At 50.7% G+C, this 22,831-nt stretch overlaps 2 protein-coding genes across 3 annotated transcripts in view; one reads left to right on the forward strand and one right to left on the reverse strand.

The window, feature by feature from the left end:
* RECQL5 (RecQ like helicase 5) overlaps nt 1-21,533 on the forward strand; it is a 34,546-nt gene extending 13,013 nt beyond the window's left edge. Inside the window, exons 8-19 of one of the 2 annotated variants that reach the window (XM_088535969.1) lie at nt 13,445-13,672; nt 14,767-14,869; nt 15,332-15,368; nt 16,135-16,193; nt 16,346-16,422; nt 16,894-16,987; nt 17,427-17,567; nt 18,883-19,553; nt 19,721-19,799; nt 20,333-20,584; nt 21,104-21,176; nt 21,299-21,533. In XM_088535969.1, coding sequence (XP_088392095.1) covers nt 13,445-13,672; nt 14,767-14,869; nt 15,332-15,368; nt 16,135-16,193; nt 16,346-16,422; nt 16,894-16,987; nt 17,427-17,567; nt 18,883-19,553; nt 19,721-19,799; nt 20,333-20,584; nt 21,104-21,176; nt 21,299-21,399 — 1,915 coding nt within the window. In that variant the 3' untranslated portion in view covers nt 21,400-21,533. Of the gene's footprint in view, nt 1-13,444; nt 13,673-14,766; nt 14,870-15,331; nt 15,369-16,134; nt 16,194-16,345; nt 16,423-16,893; nt 16,988-17,426; nt 17,568-18,882; nt 19,554-19,720; nt 19,800-20,332; nt 20,585-21,103; nt 21,177-21,277 lie in introns of both variants that reach the window. The other variant, XM_088535970.1, reaches the window with a different exon arrangement.
* SMIM5 (small integral membrane protein 5) lies at nt 260-2,057 on the reverse strand. The gene is made up of 2 exons (XM_010215585.2): nt 1,915-2,057; nt 260-782 (listed from the first exon to the last, which is right to left on the reverse strand). The coding sequence occupies exons 1-2, from the start codon at nt 2,039-2,041 to the stop codon at nt 661-663; spliced, it is 249 nt and encodes an 82-aa protein (XP_010213887.1). The 5' UTR covers nt 2,042-2,057; the 3' UTR covers nt 260-660.
* Nucleotides 21,534-22,831: the final 1,298 nt, after the last annotated feature.

The raw sequence follows: 22,831 nt of genomic DNA on the forward strand, positions 1-22,831 counted from the left end.
TTCTCTTTGGCTGTTTCACATCCTTGTAACACAGAGGAAGAGAAGCAGGGAGTGACCAGCTGCACTCAGAGCCTCAGCTTGGCACGTCATCTCGGGAGGTTTGTTGTGCTCTCAGCAGACATCTCACCTAAACGTTCGGCTTGGTTGTGCCCGGCTTTTGAGAGAGCAGGTTTGGGCTTCACCCGCAGTGTCCTGAGCACACGACCTCCCCGTGATGTCAGTGGGTTTTGCTAGTGCCCTGCATCGTCCTTGGGGTGAGCCGCTTGCGAGGAGGGCAGGGGCTGCCTGGCCACGCGGCAGTTTGTTCTCTGCTTTGGTCTCTGGCTCCACGGGCGCATGGGGAATCCTTGGCTGGCCCAGCTGCAGGGTTGTCACGGGGAAGGGGTGTCCTCCTGCCAGCGTGTGTCCATGCACCCCGCTCCACCCCAGCTGAGAGAGACCCTGATGGCCAAGTGGCATTAGCGTTACCTTTGTGGTCACACCGTGGAGCCCAGCAGAAAGAATGAAGTCCAGGCTGTGATTTCTGCTCCTCTGAGTCATGTTCATTAATATTGTTATTTCCATATTCAACGAGTTAATGTAGGCAGTCACTCCCGTGTGACTGAATCACGATGTCCACGCGTGTCCTTGGTAGCAGGTCATGGCAGCCCTTCTTGCACCTCACGGATGCGCAGCTGGGCGGACTTGGATCTTCCTCCGCCTGTGGTCGGGACGTCCAGCACAGCTACAGCAGCTGAGGCAGCAGCAGCTGCAGGCGATGACCATCATCACCAGAACAGTAGCTGGAAAAAAGAAAAATATTGAGCCACGCCATAGAGAGAACATTGGAGAATCGTCCTGTGATTCCTCTAAGTTGTTTGCTGAACAGCACAATGAGGAAAGCCTGGTTCCTTGCTGATTTTTGCCCTCCTCCTTCCAAGTTCTTCCCCTCTTGTATTAGTTATCCATTCCACTGGACAGATGTCAGGGCTCAGGAAGAGCCATAGGGTTTTGGTTGGCTTGTTAGTGCCCCTGTGCGCTGGCCAGCTGGCTGCTTGCAGTGGCTCAGAAACTAGTTACAGGGACTCCCCCAGGGCTTTTCCAAGCAGTGAGCTAACCTACTGCTATTCTGCATTAGCCATAATGGTCAGAGCTTAGTTTATCTGGAAGAGAAAAAGATGACACGTCGAACCCTTCCAAATGCATTAAGAGCACGTGTGTGTGCGTGTGTGTGTGTGTGTCTGCGTTCCTTAAAAGCCTGTGGTTGTTAAAAGCTTCCCGGTAACCTGACCGGTGGGGAAGCAGCTGTAGGGAAAAAAAAAATGGAGCAAAAGCAGGTGTGCCTGGTTCTGGATTCCAGCGCGGGGAGGAGCGTCCCGCTGCTGCACACCCTTCCCCTGGGCGCCGCGTGCCCCGGGGAGGGCAGGCCCTGCCTTCCCCCTTGTTTTGCCACCATTCAGGCCATCTTCATCCTGCCCAGCCCACGCAGGTCCTTGTTGTTCCTTCCACGTCATCGGCCGTGGCAGCAGGAGGGCTCTTGTCACGACCAGAGGCGAGCACCCTCGTTTGAGCACACTGCTGCCACTGAGGCAGGCGCAGAAGTGACACTTGGTGGCCTCCACCTGAGTGGCTTCGCATAGCAGGGAGGTCCCTCGATGCCTTTTGTCACGAACCGCCTCAAAGCAGTGCAGCAACGTAGGGGCTGGTTAAATATTGCAGTTTAATATTTGAGTAGAGGAGTTAACATTGCCGCCTGTCGTAGTCTACATGTGTGCAGAGACGCTCACTGAACATTAAACCTGACTTAGAAACTAAATTGGGCTCTAGAGCCCGGTCTGGAAAGCAACCGCTGAAAATACAACCTGCTACCAGAGCCCGAGAGCGTGAAAGAGAAGAGAGACCCTGAGAGCCCTCTGTCTCCGCGGATAAACTCACCAATGAACAGGAGAATGACACAAAAAGACACGATCTCCACCGGGTCGGCCTTGGGCAGCCGCTGGAGCTTGAGGAGAAGCTTCTCCCCAATGACTTGCAATTCCTTCAGGAAGCCTCCGGAAGACATCCTGGCTGCCCCGCTGCAGGCTGCGCTGTACAAAGAAACAAACGGAGGGAGGATGAAGCTTTTCACGGGCTAATGCTCCGCTGCTGCCAGCCTTCTTATAGAGCTCGCCGGGGATCACAAGTAAAACAAGTTTGTCTGGTCTCAGTCCTTGCTCCCAGTAGCTGAGGTGGAGGACTATTAACTGCCTGCACGTTCTGGCGCTGCTGGCATTTCAAAACTGGGCTTTGAGGGTTGTTAGGACAGTTGTACTGTTACATAAAGGCAAAAATACAGGATTTCTCCTAAAAGGACACCTATGTCAGCAAGCATGGAGCTGAAGCTGGACAGCTTGACTTTCTTGACTTTCCCCTTGACTTTCTCCCAGTGATAATAATTGACTTTTTTTTCAATTGCCTTCTAGAAAACCCTGCAATTTTAACTCAAACCGTGTTCCAGATACGGTATTCTGGTGCTACCTGGGCTCCACTTGTTTTCTACTGAGTAGCTTACAGTAGATGTCTTCAAAGGCCATAGTTACAGCTACCATACCATTAAACTCTGGCTTTATCAACCAGTCTTACTGACTGATGATACTAACATTTAAAATCTGTATTTACTGGGGGGTAAATACAGTGGGTGTCCCTCCTGGTGCTGAACAAAGCAAAAGCCACCGTGTCTGTCAGGGCCTCGGACAGCCAGTCCCTCTTGCCCTGCTCAGCAATCCTACACTTCATTTATTCTCAGAGAGAATGACGACCAGCAGCTATTGCTAATTGACATTATTATAACTAGTCCAAGTTAGATACCTCAGTTCTGTCACCAATATTTGCTGTTCTTGCCTCCCCATAAGCAAAATTTTGCAGGGTGTCACAATGAATAAGCTTGTAGGAGAGCTACAGAAGGAAAAGTCTGACTTCAGTTGGTTGGTGGAACAGAAGATTGGGAAATATGCAGAGTCTTGCCTAAAAGGAGCTTTTGGACATGCAGATGGATTAAGGCTCATTAAATTTCCCAGCTTGGGTGTGTCGTAATAGTCAACACAATTTTATGGGATTTAAACGTTGTGATTTAATTTCCATTTTTTTGGTGATAGCACAAAGGCAAACGACCCAGACCGCTTCCCAGAACAAGCCAGGAGTTCCCTAGTGCACATCTGGTTTGGTTACTCAAACAAATGGATGCATGGAGTTCGGTTTTTCTAAACACACTGAGGACTGAGAGAGACCTTGGCTGTTTCTTTGCATGCTGGGCTTTAATACTACAGTGCCAAGTAAAATTACTTTTTGTATGTTTATGCAATGCAGAAAGGGTTTTCTTTGTTCTTTTAAACCCAAGCGAAGGAATAAAAATCGGAACCAGCTGGTTTCTTCAGGATGGGGGTGGATGGAAAACCAGCCCCACAGAAAGAGCTCTGTGCAGCTTAGCAGGGAGGCAGAGCTGGGGCCTTTTGCCCTGAAAAAGGTCATTTTGAGACAAGGGTTAAATAGTTGTTTCCGGATGGTCGCCCCACCCCGAGCAAACTGCTCCAGAACTGGCTGCTCTTTGCTTTGCACAGGGCTGTGGGAGCTGGTGTCAGCAAGTTTCCAGCTCTGATTCCATTCTAAGGGATGGAGGTGCAGGCAGAGGTGAAGTGATCTGTTTTTTTTTTTTTTTTTTCTCTTCGCTCTAAAAGAAAACCTTAAATGTATTTCTACATATTTCTGGCTATAGCAATCTCAAAATGTTTCTTCCCCTTGGGGGTATTACTGCCTGCCTAGGAGCTCTCCTGCAAAGGAGAGGCTGCATTGGGAGCAGCATGTGAAAGAATGTCTGAGTCTGGGTGTGAAATGTAAAAATTAACTCATCAGAATTGCTTAATCCCTTGTAGATGAACAGGGTGTCCAGTCTAAAACAACAGGAGCTTGTCTTGATTCTCTCTCCTAAGTAATGGACGTTCCTCTGCCCATGGTGCCTTATCTGGCTCAAAGTGAAGCAGTTTTTGTTGCAAACCTTGCAGGGAATGTTGCTCATGTACCTTGGTTTGAACTTCTTCAGGGAGAAGGTTTGGACGCAGTGGCTGGAGCAGTCTCCAATGTGCCCGTGAGGGAGCAGATCCTCTCCCACCTGCCCGGGCGCTGGTGCCAGAGCGGGCGCCGCTCCGGGGTTTCTGCCTGTGGAGAGCAGCAAAAGGGTGGTGAATAAATCACTTCTCCTCAAAAAAAAAAACAAAAAACCCAAAACAAAACACAGACGAAATGTATAAGCTCCCCCTCTCCCTGGAAAGCGATTTGCATTTGTGAACTTTCATATCTTCCATTCGACTTGTGGCTAAAGTCTTTGCTCAGAACCAGTTTTGATCACGATCTTCTTCCCATCCATTTCAGCAGAGCCAAGATCTTGCCCTAAAGATTAGCAGGAAGGTAAAGCTAGTGCTGACTGTGTGACTTAAGGCAGATGCATGAGACAGCTTGTCTGTCTCCCTCATCTACAACACAACAGCAAGGACGTTACTTACAGATTTCACAGCTGAGTCATAAGAAAGAATCAATTTTGTTCCTTATACCACATTCAAGTAAGCTCCCATGTTGCCAACAGTCGTGGATGCCAGGTGGTGCAGGAGATCTGGATGAAGTTATTATTATAAGTATAATAATTATCATTAAAATGGGAAAATCTTGAAATGATTTGGGGCTGTGGGCCTTGGCTGGCAGTTTATTTTCTAAAACCGCATTTTGGTTCTAGAGCCTTGGAACAGCCCCGAGTTCTATTGGAGACTCGTTGGCTCCCAGGCCCTGGGGAGCTTGAAGGAAACGTGATTCCCTGCAGGGGATCTTCTCATCTGCGAATCCCTCCTTGCTCATTTCCCTTCATCAGCGCTATGACCGCCGGGGATGGGAGGCTGGGCCGGTAGCGCAGCCGGGTCAATGCAGCCTGTTACGTGCTGTCACTCTCGTGTCACCAACGTGCCATAGCTGCAGCGGGAGATGGAGAGAGGCAAAAATCGTGTGAAGGGAGGCAAAGGGAGAGACTTGTGGCAGCAGCTCGGCCCTTCCTGCTGGGCTGCTGTGGCAGGGTGGAATTTGTGGTTGTTTCTTGCGGCACTTCTTCAGAAACATCTCAACAGCCCAGGGAGGCTGCAGCACCTAATGCTTCTGCTCCCCCCGTGGGGCCAGGCAGGGGTGGGAATAAAACAAATATTTTAGTCCATGTTTCTTTCTTTTTGGAAAATAAGGCAGAATCTGCCACAAGCTGTTAGCCTGGCTTGGAGAGAGCGCGGTGGCAGAACAGATTTTCAGGAATTGTTAATATTTGGGTTTAATGCATATTCATCCTGCTGGGTCTGCTGCATAAAGCTGTGAAAATTGCTCTGATAGCACCAACAATATCCTTATCCTTCTGCTGTGCTTTAATGGACTCGGGCCATGCTGAAGCACTCCCTGGTGTTGGTTGCTCAGCATTTTTGAGAACGAAACCATTTATTAAAATGCTTCATTGTAGATACTGAGCCGAAAGCTTTGGTCAGGGTGTCTTGGTACCGCAGATGGACTGCATGCGGTAGCTTCTGTGTGTCAACCAAGAAAGCTTTGGGATGACACACGTCCACATCCCTCTGTCTGCCTTAGGCTAGTCAAATTGCTATCAGTGTTTTGGAACCAGTGAAATCTAAACATTTTTTTGAGTCTTTTTGGTTGGGAAGGCTGCATTCTTCCTGTGTGTCCATGCAGGTGCATCAAAGAACTGGAGGGAGTGCAGAGGAATGAGACGCTCGTTTAGGCATAACTGTGGTGGCCTTTCAGCAGCCTATTTCAGCATGACAAACATGAATTTCAGTTTGTGGTTAAGCCTCGGGACTGGAAATTAGGAAAGGCAGGTCCTGTGCTGGGGCCGCCCCTGCCTCCACGGCTGTGGGACTTGGCGTAGGTCCTCCCACTGCTCTGCTGCGTGTCCTTATCCCTGTGAAGCAGCCCCATACGTAACTGCCCTCAGAGGCTGTGTCCGTGTCTCAAAACGGTCCCAGAAGCTCAGACAGAAAGAAAGCAAGGCCCTGGTTTTGTTACAGCTACCAAAAGCAATGGCCTTTGCTCACTAACTGCTTGTCAGGCTTCAGGCACCGAGCCCGTAGCGCATGGGGACAGATGAGAGCGTGGCCTCCACTCCCGGTTCCTGCTTGCCTAGTTATGTCTCGTAGGGCTTTTCTCCTGATATGGCCTGTTGGTTGTGGCCTGAAGCTGCCAACACCTGTAGTCCTGATGCAGCAAGTCCCTGTGAGGGCGAATGAATTGATGTCCACGGTGCCCGTGTCGGAGGTGCTCCAGAGCCCTCGTGGTGCTTCCAGCATCCTTGCTGCACAGCTGTTTTTTTTCAGGATTCTGTGGTTGTGGGGAAGCAAATGCTTTTGGGGAAACAAATGCTTTTTGTTGCTCTCAGACAAGCCAAGAAAGGTTGTTTGGAACAGGCCCAGTGCAGGGATGAGAAGCGTCTAGGGACTGGGGTAGCTGATTTGGTTGGAAATTGCACTAGGTATTCCAGCCCTCCCAGAGGGAGGCTGCTGAGCAGCCGAAGGGGAGGGGATATTTTTTGTTTCGGTCTAGACCATCAAAACAAGCAGCGAGCCTGTTTCTTAGGAACACGAAGGCCCCACGTCTTGACCGGTTCCCACCAGCTTTGTTCTTGGTTCCTGCAACGTGCTCCTGATTCCAGAGGGATAAGGGCTGCGGAGCTTCCTGTCCCGGAGCAGCCACGGGCTGCGCGGAGTCGTTACAGGGTAGATGCATTTTGGCAGTGGATGCAACAATCCCTGTACGATTGTTTATTGTTCTGAGTTTGTAACGTGCTTCTGAGATGAAAAGAGCTATAGAAATGTAGCGTTATTATCGGAGCAGGGTTTTCCCTTGCCGGTTGCTGGCGTGGTGGTAGTTGACTGGCCACATGAATCTTAACTGTGGTTCACAGGCAAGGCCTTTTTTCCTAAAACAGGAGTATATGGAGCCAGCCAGACCTATAATCATTCCCCAGCAGATGAAAATAGTTCCCAGTATCAAGAGAATTCATTTTTTAACAGCACACACCCAAACTGCAGTAAATTGCAGTTGAATGTCAGGGGAGAGAAGCTTTGACTTTGCCTGCTGGTCTGGAAAAGAAGGCTCCAAACTCGCGGAGATGATAAAGCAGCCCCCGACTGGCTGCTCGTTTGGCTGAAACACCCTGTCATCTCTGCCACCCACTATTTGCAGATTGGTTTTGAGGTAGCAGAGTAAATGCCTCTTTCCTACAACCTGGTATTAGACTAATATAAAAAGGTCCTGGACGTCCTGCAGTGGCAGCCTGGGTGGCTGAGCCCCTGGGCTTTCTCCACCCCATCTCCCAAGCAAAGTCCTCCAAAGCCCAGGAGACGCCTCCTCCCTGCCAGGCCCATATGGAAGAAGTGGGGAAACCAAGGCCCAGAGCCATGGTGTGTTATCCGGTGAAAGGAAAAGGTCAATTTTAAAAATAAATCTGTAGCTGTTCTACAAGGGGACTTTTTTTAGGCCCAAGCATTGCTGCTGCTTGAATTTCGCCTGAAAGTCTATTCTAACATTAGCAAAATAACCATTTCCCAGCAAGCTGATAGAGGAGGAAGTGTGGGCCTGGTTAAGCTCTGTAAATAGTTACTTCACAAACACGCTGGCAGCTATCAGCACTTTGGGGCTGGAGGTGAGGCACGAGGGGCCCCTCTGAGAGCACTGGAAATATCTTCTCCATCCTCTCCCAGCTGCCTCCGTGGCCTGTCCTTGACTGCTCGGTCGGTCTCAGACACCACATGCATTTTTGAGCTGTTACCGTGTGTTGTCCTAATCTTAGCACAGATGCCACTCGTGTGCAGGAGCCACCAAGCACGGGACGGGGCAGCTGCTTCCTCGCTGCAGGAGCGCACGGGCCCTAGGTCACAGAATCCCAGAAAGGCTGAGGTTGGAAGGGACCTCTAGAGATCACCTAGTCCAGCCCCCTGCTCCAGCAGAGACACCTAGAGCACAGGGCACAGGGTGGCATCCAGGCAGGTTTGGAAGATCTCCAGAGAAGGAGACTCCACAGCCTCTCTGGGCAGCCTGTGCCAGGGCTCTGTCACCCTCATAGGAAAGAAGTTCTTCCTCACATGGAGATGGAACTTCCTGGGTTTCAACTTGTACCCATTACCCCATGTCCTGTCACTGGCCGCCACCAAGAAGAGTTTGGCCCCGTTCCTCCCCTCAGGTGTTTGTTCATATTGATCAGATCTCCTCTCAGCCTTCTCTTCTCCAGGCTGAACAAGCCCCGCTCGCTTGGCCTTTCCTCATACGATAGACGCTCCAGTCCCTCCATCATCTCTGTCGCTCCTCGCTGGCCACCCATGGGCCGGCCCCGGAGGGCTCATGTCCCCCGCGGGATCTGCGGCATCAACCCGCGCTCGTCTAGCACCTCCCCTCCCGTAACGGCTCCCGCCTTTCGCTGTGGCGAGGCCGCGCGGGTGACAGCCCTGACACAAGCCATGCGCTGCCGCTTCCCTCCACACATGTTTCACATTGTGATCCCAGCGCTGCCGGGGCTGCGCGAGCCCCCAGCCAAAGCCGTTAAGAGTTTCTTTCCTCAAGGAAAAACTTGGCCCGTTTCTCCACAGCCCTCCCCCTGCCCCTCTCCCCTTGCTCCCGCCTCCTCTTTTTTCCCCCTAGGCTTTGCTTTTCCCGTGCTTGCTCCGGGACACCATCTTAACTGCAGCAAACAGCGCCGGCGCCCTGGCTTGGTGGAATGGGGACCTCCCTGTGTCCCCAGGGGCCCTGGGCTCGGCTGCGGGGCTCTTAACCAGGGCTTCTCCCCCAGGCCAGCCCAGTTCCGCCTTCGTCAGAGGGATTTGCCCTCCTTCCCACCTTAATGGGGCCTGGAGAGAAGTGGAAATACCTGATCCTTAGCATTCCTGCACGCAGGCACGGATGGGATTGGGGAAGGAGAACGGCCTTCCTGCCTCTGCTCCCTGCCCGCTGGGTGCCCGAGCGCTGCTGGATGAGGCCCAGGCTTTCAGCGCGGCACTGGGAATGCAATATTCTTCCAAACAGAGGAATTGGCTTCAGCTGGGAGAAAACGGGGCTCCTACCATCAATCTCCTTGCCAGCCGCCCTCCCCACATCCAGCAGCAAGCGGAGCTGGGGAAGGCAGGGGGCAGCGGGTGGTTTCGTGTATCTGGGGGCTCCTTCTCCTTTTCTCCTTCCCCATTCAATGCATTCAGATCTCACAGTCTTCTCTTACTGCTAAGTAACTCCAGACCACGTATGTGGACAAATGCGTCCTCTCTGAACACTGTTTTTAGGCTGTTTTGAATAGTATACCAGCATCTGGGCCTGATACATTAGCTGAGTATTTTTTTTAATGCTCTCGTTAGAGGCTGTGCAAAAGCTCTTCATTTATTTCTATTGGACACAGATGCTTGCACCGTGGGTGAGTTCCCCAAGCAGGGTTTGTTTTTAAGCTAAAACTCAGCTGCGGGGAGGAGGAGCCCGGGGAAGCGCCAAGGCCGGGGCCTCCCGCGCTCACCTGCGCCGGGCAGCCCGAACACCATGCAGCAAAACAGGGCGGCGCGGAGTGCCCCTGCTTGTCACCTCGGGTCAAATTCTGTAACAGCAACAGAAATGAGTGTGCGGCCGCTCAATCGGCAAGGAGGCTGCCTCCCCCTGAGCTGCTGCTCCTGCTGCTGCGCGCTCGGGGCAGCCCCGTTAAAGCTTCCCCCTCTCGCCGCTTCGCCCCGCGGGTCCCCTGCGAGCACTTGGAGCTCTGCGCAGAGCCCCAGAGGCTCCTGCTTCTTGCTAAAGCAGCTGCCTGCGAAGGCGCCACGCTCGAGCAAACCCCAGCAACAGCTCAGCCTTACCCCAGCCGTGCCCCGCGACCGCTCGCCTTGGGTTTTTTTCTCTCTTCTTAAACTTTCACGTCATCCCTGCCCTCATCCTGGCTCGGGGCTCCTTGCGCGCCGGGCTCCGCTCTGCTCCGCTGCTGACAGCCAGCTGTTGTCTCGGCCTTTTTTTTGTTATGGGTTGTCCTGGAGATCCGAAGTTTCATGTTACTGCGTGTGCCAGAGAGGGAGGGCGGCGCGAGGAGCCACCCCGGCTGCGGGTACGAACTCCCAGCGCCAGCACTTGTTGCTCGCTTCCTCCGCCCAGCTCCCCCTAGCAAGGCGCTCCTTATTTTCCCTTTAACTGCATCTTTTTCTGGCACGGGGATTCGAATCCGTTCTCTCCTTGCAATAGCGTGGGGCTGTGTTAAAGCAGTTAACTTTCCTCCACGCTGCCCGGGTTTCCTTCCTGCTTTTCCCTTGCGTCTTTTGAAGGAGCAGCGCAAGAACTCGCAGGGGAGCAGGGATGGTGCCGCTGGGGGGAATTTGCTCCGTGCTCTTGGCAAGTCACTTGCTTTCCCTTGTTTTCCCTTTTTGTGTGCTGGACACAGCTGACGCGCGCGGTCCCGTCTCGGAGGACTGTTGAAGTTCAGCCAGTATTAGGGAGGATGCAGTCCTGCAGACAAGTGCAAAATGCTGCTACCTCCTCTGCTGCATGGCTTGCCTTTCTAGTCACTGGAGCTTCTTTAATGCGTTTTGTTCAGCAATTGCCCTCTACCTACATAACTCATCTTTGTGTAATTTTTACCTTTTTAATGCTCTGATTTCTTGGTCAAGACTTGCTGTGTTTCCAGGACCTCTTCCCACAAGACTGGGAACCCTTCCTGAACTCAGAGGAGGGGACACTTTTTTCCAGGTGTATTTTGGTAGAGGCCGAGTGACTTTGTGGCTTCCGTGATGGTTCATCTGCCTGCACGAACTGCAGGAATGGGGCTACGGTTGTATCCGCAGTGTGAAAGCAGGCGGGAGACGTGGTGCAGACACCCATGGGGTCAGTGCAACGCTTGCCTGAAATTTATTGCCACAGAAAAAAAAAACATGTTAACTGAACTTGATTGTTTCCTGCTTTTCGTCCTATCCCATGATATAAAACTAGTGTAGGACCTTCCAAATGAAGAGTTGTTCAGAGTTGTTTTTTTGGGTTTTTTTTTTTTTTTTGACATTTTAAAGACATGGACAGCTTATGCACAGTGCAACAAGAGTGGGAGAGGCAACTAACCAAGTTGCATGTCTAAAGGCCTGAGTAAGTCTGGGATGTGGCTAACCGTGCAAACTGCCAATAGTTGATGCAAAGCAGATCTGCATCTCCCGTGCCCCGTCAGCTGCTCCGGGGACTCGGGAGGTTTCTTGGGAAGCTTCTTCCACCGCGTGTCGATGCAGAACGCGCTGGGTTATCGGCACCTCCTGCCGCAGGAGCCTTTACGCAGTGCTTTGCCAGCGTTCCCAACACTGAGCCTATTTGTGGCCTTTGGGCAGTTCTGCGATTGCAGCCTCCGTTTTGCAACTGAATTTCCCCTGTGCGTGGGCACCCTCAGGAATCCCCTTGGCTCAAGGGAGGCGGTGGCCCTGATTTGGGCAATTCTGCACCATGAAGCAGGTAGGAACCAGAAGAGCTCGGCTTTGCACACTCGACAAGCCCCAGCCGTGAAAGTTGAGTCCTAGCAGCTTCAGAGCTGATCCCTGCGGCTGCCAACGTGCTCCTCGGGGCCTCCTCCCCTGGTTTTGGGGAGAGGTGTGTGTGGGTGTCCCTCCGGAGCACGGGGAGGGCCTGGCCCCTGCCGCGGCCCCCGGTGGCTCCGGCCCGGCCCGAGAGCCGGGCGCTAATGAGCACGCGGCCTGCTTTCCTCCCGGGAACAAAAGGCCGCCCTGCAGCTCGCTGACATTTCTGTTCTCACGTCGCGCTGGCAGGACAGGCAGCGCCAGCAGCTCTTTGGGAAAGGCAGGACAAGGGGATCGAATGTGTCGTGCCCGTCCCCCCGCCTTCCCTGCCCTGTGAAAGGAGCCCTTTCTCCGAGCGGGAGAGGAGGGTGAGTCAGTGCCGCCGCGCAGGGGGACAGAAAGGAGCTTTGTAGTAGCCCTTTCCAGGCGCTCGGTGCCACACGGCATCACCCCTGCCCTGGCACCGCGTACCCGGGCGCTGCCGGGCCCGTCACACCGGGGCATTCGCGTCGGGGACGGCGGCCTGGGAGCTGCTGCTTGGCCACGTCGCCCTCCCGCTCGGCAAACAACCCTCCAGGCCTGGGAAGGAAGGAGCCCACGGGCACCGCGGCCCTTTCCAAGGCTGCGGATGCTTGGACGGACACGCAGGCACACGCAGCCCTGCCGAGCTGCGCTGCTTACCCAGCGTCCTGGCAAGGCCAGGCAGGTGGTGAGGAGCTTCTGCTAAGAGTCAGGGAAGCGTTCACTCGCTTTCCCTTCTCCTCCGTGAAGCTTTTCACGCACCAAGTTGCTAAGCCAGCCAGGGCAGTCCTTGGTAAGGAAGGAAAATCTGCACTTGGATCTTTCCTGCAGTGAAATAATTCTCCTGTTGCTGCCTGGCTGCAGGATTTGGTCTCTGAATGCCTGGTGAAGCGAGTGTCTGTGGGCGTCTGGGATCAGGCTGTTAATTAAGAGACAACTGACCATCTCTGTTGTGAAATCCAAGTTAAAACAACAAAACAAAACCCATATCACTGCCTGGTTCCTCATTCTCCAGCAAAATCACTGGTTTAACTAAGGGTTGTTCTGGAAGAGAAATAGTTTCCTGCCTGTGTTGCTAATGAGCATGAATCTGTCACTAATTCTTATTTTTTACATAACCCAAAGCATTAATGTCTGCCAGAAATCTTTGAAGATTCTTGGAAAAGTTTAATCATCTTCATGTGCCTAGTTTGCTAGGGCTCATAGAGCTGTTGTGCAATGTTGGATGAGTAAATTGATTGGTTTTCTACAGTTTTCATGGATGTTGAACTCTACCAGAACTTGGACTTGAAGCAAGCTGAGAACCCAGACGTCCTTTTCTGAACAGTGCTCCCTGTTACCTTAATCCAGGCTTTATTTCTGGACTTGATGTACATTCCTGTTCTTTCAAATGTAGATTTGTTCACCTTCAAACCACAAACTATAAAACTGGAAGCTCTCCAATGCGAAATACATGGGTATACTCTAACCTCTGGGGCACACGGACCTAAATGACTTCTGTACATATTTATCTTAGAGCCATTCTGATTGGGCAGGGTTTACATTGAATATATTTAGCCAACGGTCCCAAATTAATAACTGCATATTTATTCCACTATGGTTTTGGTAGATCTCAAAAGCTGGAAGCGTTTTGCCAAGGAGACTGATGCCTCCATTTGTTCTACACATGGGGAAAGGAGGGCACTGAGGGCAGGGTGCCAGGCCCAGACCCCCCCAGTTCTGCTCTCGGGTTTGAGCCCTGTGTTTCTTGCTGGACTCAGCATTCTCCGGGCAAAAGAAGACTCAAGTCTTCATCAAAAGACAGCCTGTGCTTGGGGGCTGGGGGTTTCCTTGAAGATAACTACCAGGGGCCTTTCCCTTTTGTCTCCTAGCTGTCGCCACGCTGCCATAGCCAAGTACTTCGGCGATGTCACCCCGCCTTGCAACAAGTGCTGCGATTACTGCAGGAACCCGGGGGCAGTGAAGAGGCAGCTGGAGTCGCTGGAGCGCTGCAGCAACAGCTGGAGCAAAACCTGCATCGGCCCCACCGGCTCCTCCTGGGATAGCTACGATCCAGAGCTGTACGAAGGAGGGAGAAGAGGCTGCAGAGGCTTTAGCAGGTCTGTGTTTGGTAGCTTAAACTCAATTCACACGAGCTATTAGACAAGAGCATCTTCCAGCTGCAGGCCCTGCCACTCCTATTTTTAGCACACGTTTCTGGTATTTTCCTGTAACTTTCTGGCAGCAGGAGCTGGAATTCAGTTTTCCACAGGCTTTGGCGGCCCTGATCAAATGTGTATCTCAGGGTGCCAAATGTTGTTTTGACTGACTGAAGAAGCACCCTGCAGAATGTAACGGGTTAAAAAGCAGAGGGGTGGCCTGGCTGGGTTGCAGCCGTGGAGCAGGTCAGGCAGGCTGGGACCTTCCCTGCTTGTGCTGTAGCAGAGCTCTCCGTGCAGCCCAGCAGCTGCCCCAGCCCTCTGCTTTGCTCATACAGCTGCAGAGTTGCTCTAGTTCTGTTCCTCAGGCTATTCCAGCTGAGCTGTGCTCGTGACCTGAGTCTGCGTTTGGTGCCAGGACTTGGGAGGTTGCTGCTGTGCAGCACAGTCTGCGCTTGGTTCACTGATGCTCTGCATGAGTCACTGGTACCTTCTCCTCAGAAGCTGTCCTGGTTACCAGGCTTGGAGTTCAGACTTGTGGTACCTGGAAGTTTGGGCTGTGACCACTGTAGAAGGCTGCAAAAGCTTGAGCTACATCTGGGAAGAAAAAGGCACAGTATTTCATTTCATATACGGGTGTGAGAACAACTGCAGCTGAGGAGCAGATGCGGGGCCCATTCTGCCATCTCTGCTGCAAGGGCAGGACCAACTGGCAGAGAGGGCAGCAGCTGGCACAGCGACTGCTCAGCGCCCGGGGAGCAGCTGGCAGAGCTCCCGAAACAGCCTCCCTGTTCAGAGCACTGGTTGCTGCTGCTTGTGGCTTGTTCAGAAAGGATCTGAACTACCTCTTCTGCGTAAATACTGCGAGGACCCAGGCTTTCCAAAGCCAGAACCACAGAATGGTGGAGATTGGAAAGGACCTCTAGAGATTATCTAGTGCAACCCCCTGCTCAAGCAGAGGCACCTAGAGGGTGTCCCTCCTGCACGGGGTCGCAGCTAATGCTGCATCTGCCCGCAGGAATGTTTTTTTCCTCTTGCTCTCCTGCCTTATCCAGGTACGATGATGAGGAGAGCAGCGGGAATTGGGATGAAGCCAATGAAGAAAATCGCAAACGAGAGTGGAACAACTTCTACAAAAAGCAAATGAGTCTGCGCAAAGTAAGCTGATGTCCCCTTAGAAGGGACGTGCGGGTTGTTGGCAACACGAGCTCGCAGCACAGATGCTAAAAGCAAGAATTAAAGGCTTCCTGGCACTGCTGAAAGCCAATCATTGCACCTCATTGTCCTAACTTTTTCTGATCCCTTCTGCTTTTTTACTCAATTTAATTACGTACTGAACTCTCTGCAATGCTAATTAAGAGGATCCAGTTGTTTTTAGCAACTCTGATATTAGTAAAAACAGATTCAGATTCTCCTGTATGTTCCTATAGTGAAAGTGAACTTCTGGCTTTGAATTCCCATCCTTTGCCTCCTTTCTTCTGCTTTGGTGCCTTTTCAGCATCTTCATAATTTCATCGTTAATCTTCCCTGAACAGAGAGATAAAGTGTCTCGTGTGCTTGCAGACCTACACGTGTTTTGCAGGGGTTGGAAATGTTTGACTGCTCTGTGTTTTCTTCCAGGGCAAAGAACCAGAGAAGGAAGATTTTGATCCTCCAAGTAAATATCTTCTTTGATTTACAGAGGGCTTTCTTTGGGAGAAGGGAGTCTTGTAGTTTGCAGCTGCATCTAATTTGTGCTGTATCAGCCCTGGGGGTAAGAATCCCTAAGCACAGAGGTCAGGGTTTTAGCTGTGGAAGCCTGGCTGGAGGAGATGAATCCAAACTTAGTCCAGGTCAGGGTGAAGAGATGGAATGCATCTTTCTGAACAGCTTTACTAAATTAATAAGAGAGAAGGAAACTGTTGTCTATTCTGCTTTTTAGGCTCCCTCTTTTCTGTAGCAGCAGTCATTAATAGGGCTATATGGAAACTGCTTAGGAACTGGGCAGTTTCCCTCTGTGCTACCTGGAGCCCTCTCTAAGAACACAGTACTTCAAACTATTGATGGTTCATGCTACTCTATTCAGCCTGTTTAATTTTCATTGCCATTGCAGGGGGGAGGGAGAGAATTGGGTTTTCCAAGAACTAAGATGCCTAAAGAAAAGTGCTTCTGGGATGGGCAGTTTTTGGAGAGTTGCCAGCCAGTCATAAGCTGGCAAAGAATACATTCCCATCGAGAAGGAGAAATCTCCCTTCAGCCTCTGCCTGCTCTGCTGGAGTTTGTAGCTTCTCCAGGTAGGAGATGATTATGGTGGCCCTTGTGGTGACCATGCAGGCAAGCATGCCAAGCATCTTGGACTGGCGCCCTCCTAATGAGACTGGGGATGTTCTCCATCAGCCCTGACCTTGCTGTGACATCTTTCCCAAATGTCTCTTGCATGGTAGGTGCAGACTGCCCTTTGAAGGATGCCTCCAGCAGGAGAATCTCTAAGCTCACAGTGAAGGTAAGAAAGACTGTTCAACATTCAATCTTGTTGACTCACAAAGGAGAGCAAAGATTTTTCCTTGCTTTGCCCATTCCTATTCCTTTAGAGATGGAAGTCTAGGGGCCATCATGACTTCTGCAGAGCATGTCTAAATATCCTGTATTTCCTAGGGACGGGAACACTGCTTGAGGATGCTGGAAGAAGCTTTGACCAATAACCAGAAAGTTCCAACAGCAACAGGAAAGGGGTATGAGACAAAGGATACAGTTTTCTACCCCTTTTCTCTCTTAACAGGGGACCTATGCTGTCCTAAGTGACATCACCATTCTCAAAAAATAACTGTTCAAAGCTACTGGGTTCAGACATATAGTTTTGTTTAAGAGAACCGTTCTTGTGGTGATGTTAGGGCCAGACATGAGGTCCAAATCTGCTAACTCAGCTTGATTCTAGGAGTCACAATTCCTCCCTACCCCACAAGATGGGGATAGTGTATTCCCAAATCCAACAACTAGAGACAAGCACTTTGACTTAATTCTCCTTTCACCACCCCACTCCCTTTCCCAGCAATTCACCTTAGACTTTACTTGGGAGTTATCATTTATCCTTGTACCCAAGGGTGTGGATTTTCTCTGCTTTCCAGGAGATGTTTAAGCATTAGTGTTCCCTTTACAGATATAGAGGTGTGTCTTGCCAGGAATCACCCCAGCCTGTGTTACAGGTCAGATCCTCATGCCTGTGCTGTGGAGCTGGAGTACGAAGCTTTCCGAACCAGTAAAATGGCCAACTCCTACAAGGCAACCGTGTTAAAGAAGGTAGGGCTCGAGCTCTGCTGAACCTCTGAACAAGGGCTAGCCCCAGCTCAGGGGAATGTGGTAGAGTGCATGCAGGAAAGACAGAGGAGCAGGTTTGCTTTCCCTGGGATGTTTTCCAAGTCTTTCTTAAGTGGTTTTGTTTCCGGGAGGAGGCACCATCAACACTGGTTTTCCATCTTTGTTGGCCTCACGTTGTAGGCTTTGGAACCTAGGTATCAGTGCAAGCTTATGCAGGTATCATCTCGGTGTAGCGACAAAGGGATTGCAGAGTTCCTGACTATCACTGATGATAGAGAAACCTTGGTTTGTATTAACTGACCAAGTCTCTTTCAGGATGCTCCTACCCTTGAGATAACTGTCTCTCCAGGGAGGACACATGTCTTGCCAGACATGTGTCAGGATTTCTAGTCCCAAGAGAACATTTCTGTTCTCTTTTCAGGTAGCAGAGATCAACAAGGCCTCAAAAGAAGGAGAAGTATTCTCAGGTTCTGGGTCAGGACCTGGTAGCTACAGCAGCTTGGAGACAAAGTCTGGACATCCAGCAGAAGAGGACTTCCTCCCTGCATCTCAGGTTTACTCGGTGAGTGAGTACAAACGGGATAGACAAGGAAGGAAGAGTTTGGCCATTGTATGGCCGTAGCTGTAGGTGTAGAGGGGAGCTACACTGCCCTGCCGTGTGTCCTGTCCATGAAGCTGCTGGGTGAGAACAACTAGTCATGCTAGTGATTTTAACAGCTGCAGGCTGCATATCAGGTTAAGTTTTTCTTACCTTGCTGTATCCAAGGATGCCATCTGTCTCCTGTGACTTCAGCCCAATCTGTCTCTCTAATGGCTCCATTGATGATGATGAGGAGTCAGTTTGAGAGCCCACCCCAGGTTGTGGCTGATGCAGAACATGGTATCCTGTCCTGGGGGTGCACTCAGGACTTGTCCTCGTCAGTCGCTGCTTTGCTTTTTGGGGTTCACTTCCTCAGATCACGTTGCTCATCCCTAATCTTTCCGCTGGCAGATACTACCCTTTCCTCATCCGCGAACAGATACGGTGCCCAAAGTTCATCTGATGCCTTTTCAGCAGGAGCGTGCGAATGGGAACCAAACCCTGGTGGCTTTCTGCAGGGATCACACCCTGCAGGAGCCACTGTCGCAGTGCTTGGACCCCTTTAGTGACAGTCTTTATAAGACAAGACTACCTGACCCAGGAGCTCCATCCCCGACACTCATGGGTGCTGCAAAGAGGGTTCCACCCCGTCAGATGAGGGAAACATTTCTTCCCAATTCCTGCATTGCAGTGAACTTGCTTGGTCTACCACTATTTATCAGGTACCTCTCCCATTAGTCAACCACTCTAGCAAATCTTCAGGTGCTGCCATAGTGTGTGCTTGCTCTGCCTCCTCCACGTCAAGATAAGGATGCCGAGGTGGGGATGTCCACAATGCAACAGATGCTAGTCCTTTAGCCTCTGCTGAAGCTCCTACTAGAACTCAAGCTTATCTGTGGCTTCACAAAATTAAAAAAGAAATGGCCCTGTTCAAAGTGGCAATCAGGAAAAAAATGCTCCTCAGCAGAGTTGGGTGGCTGCAACACCCTAGTTCAGTCTGGTCACTTGAAATTACCTCAGTAGCAACATCCTCTGAAGTTCTTCAGGCAGGAGAGGGGCCATCTGGCTTTTCTTCTTGGCCTCCCTCATCACATGTGTCTCTTCCAGTCTCTTGCTCCTGTCCTTTCCCTTCCCCTTAAGGTTATTTGCTTGCTTGTCCTATAGTCCTCCTGTTTTAAAGACCAGTCCCTAATTTAGCAGGGTCTGTCTGTGCACTGCTGTGACAGTACAGGCAAGGAAATGAAGATTCTGCACATGAAGCCTCCTTAATGCTCTCATATCCTTCCTTTCTCCCTAGTTTAAACCCAAGCGTGTTGGAGCTGGGTTTCCAAAGAAATCCAGCCTGTTCCAGACAGCTTCAGAACTGCTGAAGGCCGAGGAGGAGAGCAACACTAAACTTGTCAAAAAAGATGATGATTGGGACAATGGGCAGGAAAACAGCATCTGCAACCTGGAACTGGACACCAAGATCCCTGTTCTCCAGAAGAAGGAAAGAGCAACCAGTGCACGGCGTGAGAGTGCTGGAGAAGAAGCACCCCTTCCTGAAAAGAAGGGACAACAACCCAGTCCAGACACAAAATCTTCCCTTTGGGATAGCCCTCCCAAGAAGGTCAAACCTAGCAAGAAGCAGCAAATGCTGGCAGAAGCAGCCAAAAAAGAATCACAGGACATTTCCAAGTTCTTCTCCCTCAGTAAAGCTGGATCTAAAGTCACAAGTTGCAGCTCAGCAGAGGAAGACTCTTCTGCAAGGACACTACCTCAGGTTTCTTCTCAAAGCCTATGTCATGAGAAATTGATACCTCAGGAAATCAAAAATGTCTCTGGAGAGGATGCGACTGGACAGTCCCTCACAGAAGATAAAGAGTTAGAGGATTTGGAAGGATCATTGACTGAGAGAGAAGAGGACTTTAAGACCCAGCAAGCTGCTAAATTTGAACTACTTCAAACAGAAATTGATGAAAAATCCAGGTAATCCTCATCTCTGTACTCTCTACATTGCTTTACTAACTCCCTGCACGTTAGAAATGCACATTAGAGGCAGGGGAGGGAGTCTCAAGGATACTGACAGTAAATGCAGCAATGTCTTTACTGTGGAATAATTAAAATTGCCCTTCCCTCTGCTCTTCCCATGCCAGTGCTGCTGAAACCATCACAGATGCTGAGCTAACTGCTCTTGGGGAAGGTCAGAATGGGAAGAGACCAGGATCAGATGAGGTAAGGTGGTAAAACAGATGAATGCTGCTTTCCTCTGCTCAGCTCATGCCAAGCTTCCATCGCATCTAGACTGGTAACTAACTATAATTAGCCAGTTGCTTTTTTCAAGTCAAGGGAGCAATCATAGGCCAACAACCCCTGGCACCCCTCGGCAGCAGAGCATGGAGACAACCTTCCTTGCCTTTTAGTGCTTGGTTCTGTATTTGGGGTCTGTGACTGCCTTGTAGCTGTCTCTCGTGGACAGTGTAGATTTTTCTCCCTCTGACGAGCTGAATGGCAGTGCAGCTCTCCCGTGCTGATCGTGCCCGAGAGCTCAGGAAGGCATGCCCAGCACACAGCCTGGAAGGTACCTTTCTATCACTTTCCTGTATGAAAAAGGAAAAAAATGGAGCAAAATCCCATACAAATTCCTGTATAGTATTCACTAAAGAGCCTGCTGCAAAGATTAATGTTCCTAGAAGGCAATGGCTGCTGGGAAGGCTAGTGCTGCTGCAGGGATCAATGGTTTTGGTTTTACTCTGTCCTGTCTCCAGGATATGGAAAGCCCTACAACAAAGAGGCTACGGACAGCAGCAAAGTCTTCTATTCTCTCCCAGCCAGAAAGCAAAGGTGTTGGTCCAGCAAAGAAGAAAGTGACTTTTGATCCAAACATATCACAGTGCGATAAAGAAGGAACCACCAAGACCATCCAGCCAGCGACCAAAGGCATGTCCCTCAAAGAGACTGCAGACATCGTTGTCAAGTACTTGACCCCCTTCTACAAGGGTGGCAAATTTGCTTCCAAGGTAGGGCATGTTTCAAGGCTTTGCCTAGCAGAACAGTGCTGAAATCTATCTAGCAGTCTGGGGCTCCAAGAAGGGAAAGGGATGCTAGGAAATTTCTGCCAAGTTAAATGTTGGTATTTGCTACTGTCGTGACTTTAGGTCCAACAACTTGCCTCTCCCAGGGAAAAGAGCTTGTGTGTGACAAACTGGCATCGCCTTGGTCCTATACTTGTTCAGAAGTGTTTATGTTTTCACATTAAACTCTAGGAGACTTTTATAACTCTTACGTTGTGGAATGGAAGCCAATAACGTTCAGCTTTGATCTGGTTTATCTGATGCATACTGCAAGGCAGTGTGTGTGTGCACATCCTCATCCAGCACTGAAGGATTGGGTCTATTTGCAGATTAACAGGCCTCTGTAGTATAAAGCTGTGAACAGTCTGTGCTACAGCCAGCCCATACTAAAGCAGAAAAAGTGTGGAAATGGCTCAGTGATCAGTGATCTCCACCTCCTGCTCCTTCTCCTTCCCCTCTCTGCAGGAGCTGTTCAAGGGTTTTGCTCGGCACCTGTCCCACCTCCTGACTGCAGAACACAATCCTGCCCGCAAGACTGGTGAGTTGGTAGCTGGGGATGACCCCAACAATCTGGGTTCTTTTGATGCCAAGTGCATTGAGCTTTTAGAGGGGGCACGTACCTTAAGCATCTTCTCAAAGGTGGTGCTGTTTCTCTTGCAGTGAAGGAAGAAGCCCAGAGACTCATCAAGGAGTTTTTCAAAACACGGGTTAGATGTGAGAGCGAGATGGACTGGCAGGAGCTGCAGAGCTCGGAGAGATAATCTTGGCATCTTGGTGGCTCCTTCCCTTCCTTGAGCAGGTGGGACCAGGGATTCTTGCTGAACTTGGCCAAGAAGAGTTTTGTGAAAATGCAGCAGGGAGCTTTTTCCTCCCACTGCATTTTTGTTCTCTTCTGTCTGCAGTGTCACCCTAGTGACACAGGCCCAGGAAAGCAGTTTCTGTGACCTCCATGACCCAGGGACCTGACGCCCTCCAGCACATCGTGCCAGGAGGCAGCGAGGCTGCAGCTGCTGCCTCAGGTGTTCTGTAGTGCCTCCGACCTCTGCTCCCTGCAGCAGGCTGGGATGGACTCACATTTTCCAGCTGGGACTCTGCTCTGGGATCAGCCTCTTGCTCCCTAGGTAGCTGCTCCCCTTGCTGCCCCCTTTCCTATGTTCTTATTTCAGTGTTACCAATAGAAGCCTTATGCTGCAAACCCCTACACCTGCTTTGCTCAGGGCTGCCAAGGAGGGAGGTGTTTAGATTCCTGGCTGGAACATTTTCCCTCAGAGGGCAGGGTTTTGTTTTTACCCTGTGAGCACTGCCTACTTTCTGAAGGTAGAGAAAGTCAGATCCTTCTTGTTTTAATCCTAACTTTTAACTGAGCCCAGTTCTGCCTGCCCTCCCATTTAAGCAGCGATGCCTCTGTGTTAACCTCTCCCACGGTGGCACCAAGGTTGCTGCCCCTGTTCCAGCATTTGCTTGTGACCCCCTAAAGCCATATCTCCTCCCTGTGCCTCGCTCACAGCACCCCAGGGCAGAGGGCAATGCTGCTGCTGCAACGGGTTAGCATAGTGCTGTGGCCCTCAAATTGATGCTGTGGTGCCTCTGCTGCTATATTTATATAAGGACCTGACTCTTTAGGGCATCAGCGTGCTTTAAATACCCTGATCCCCAGGCACAAGTCCTTCCTGTTGGGTTGTTGTTGGGTTCGGCCTTTGTTCTGTGCCTACAAGAGGAGGGGTGGCCTCAGGTACTACTGCTGCTAGAGGAATCCACAACCTCAGAAGCCATGAAAGGAAACAGGCTTTTGAATCACTTGGATACAACAGATTTTTTTTTTTTTTTTTTTTTTTAAATAGACTGAGGTGGAGGTGCAGAATTGACAATAAAATGATGTTAGAGCTGCTGTGGACTCGTCCTGGAAGCTTTCTTATCTATGGTATAAACTTGGCTCAAGTTACACAAAGACAATTGCTCCATCCCTGTGGGCACAAACATGAGGGCTCCTGTGTTTTGTTAGAACAGGCAACTACTGAATTCCAAACTGGCCCACAACAGGCAGGAAGGCTGGGGCAGGAGGCAGCTCCAGCTCCACTGGCTGCAGGACTTTTCCACCTAGAACCACAACAGGAGCTTAGAAATGTTTAACTCAAAGCCATTTTCAGCTTCAGCTTGGTCTGGCACGAGCAACAGAGCTCACGGGTAAGACAA

This window comes from Tinamus guttatus, unplaced genomic scaffold, assembly GCF_059628265.1.
Source record: "Tinamus guttatus ecotype Peru unplaced genomic scaffold, ASM5962826v1 Tinamus_guttatus_pri_ptg000649l, whole genome shotgun sequence".
Lineage (NCBI taxonomy): Eukaryota > Metazoa > Chordata > Aves > Tinamiformes > Tinamidae > Tinamus > Tinamus guttatus.

Coding starts and splice junctions, on each gene's coding strand:
- SMIM5 (XM_010215585.2), bottom strand. CDS start 2,041: ATGTCTTCCGGAGGCTTCCTGAAGGAATTGCAAGTCATTGGGGAGAAG. Junction 783..1,914: donor TGTCATTCTCCTGTTCATTG/GTGAGTTTATCC, acceptor TCTTTTTTCCAG/CTACTGTTCTGGTGATGATG.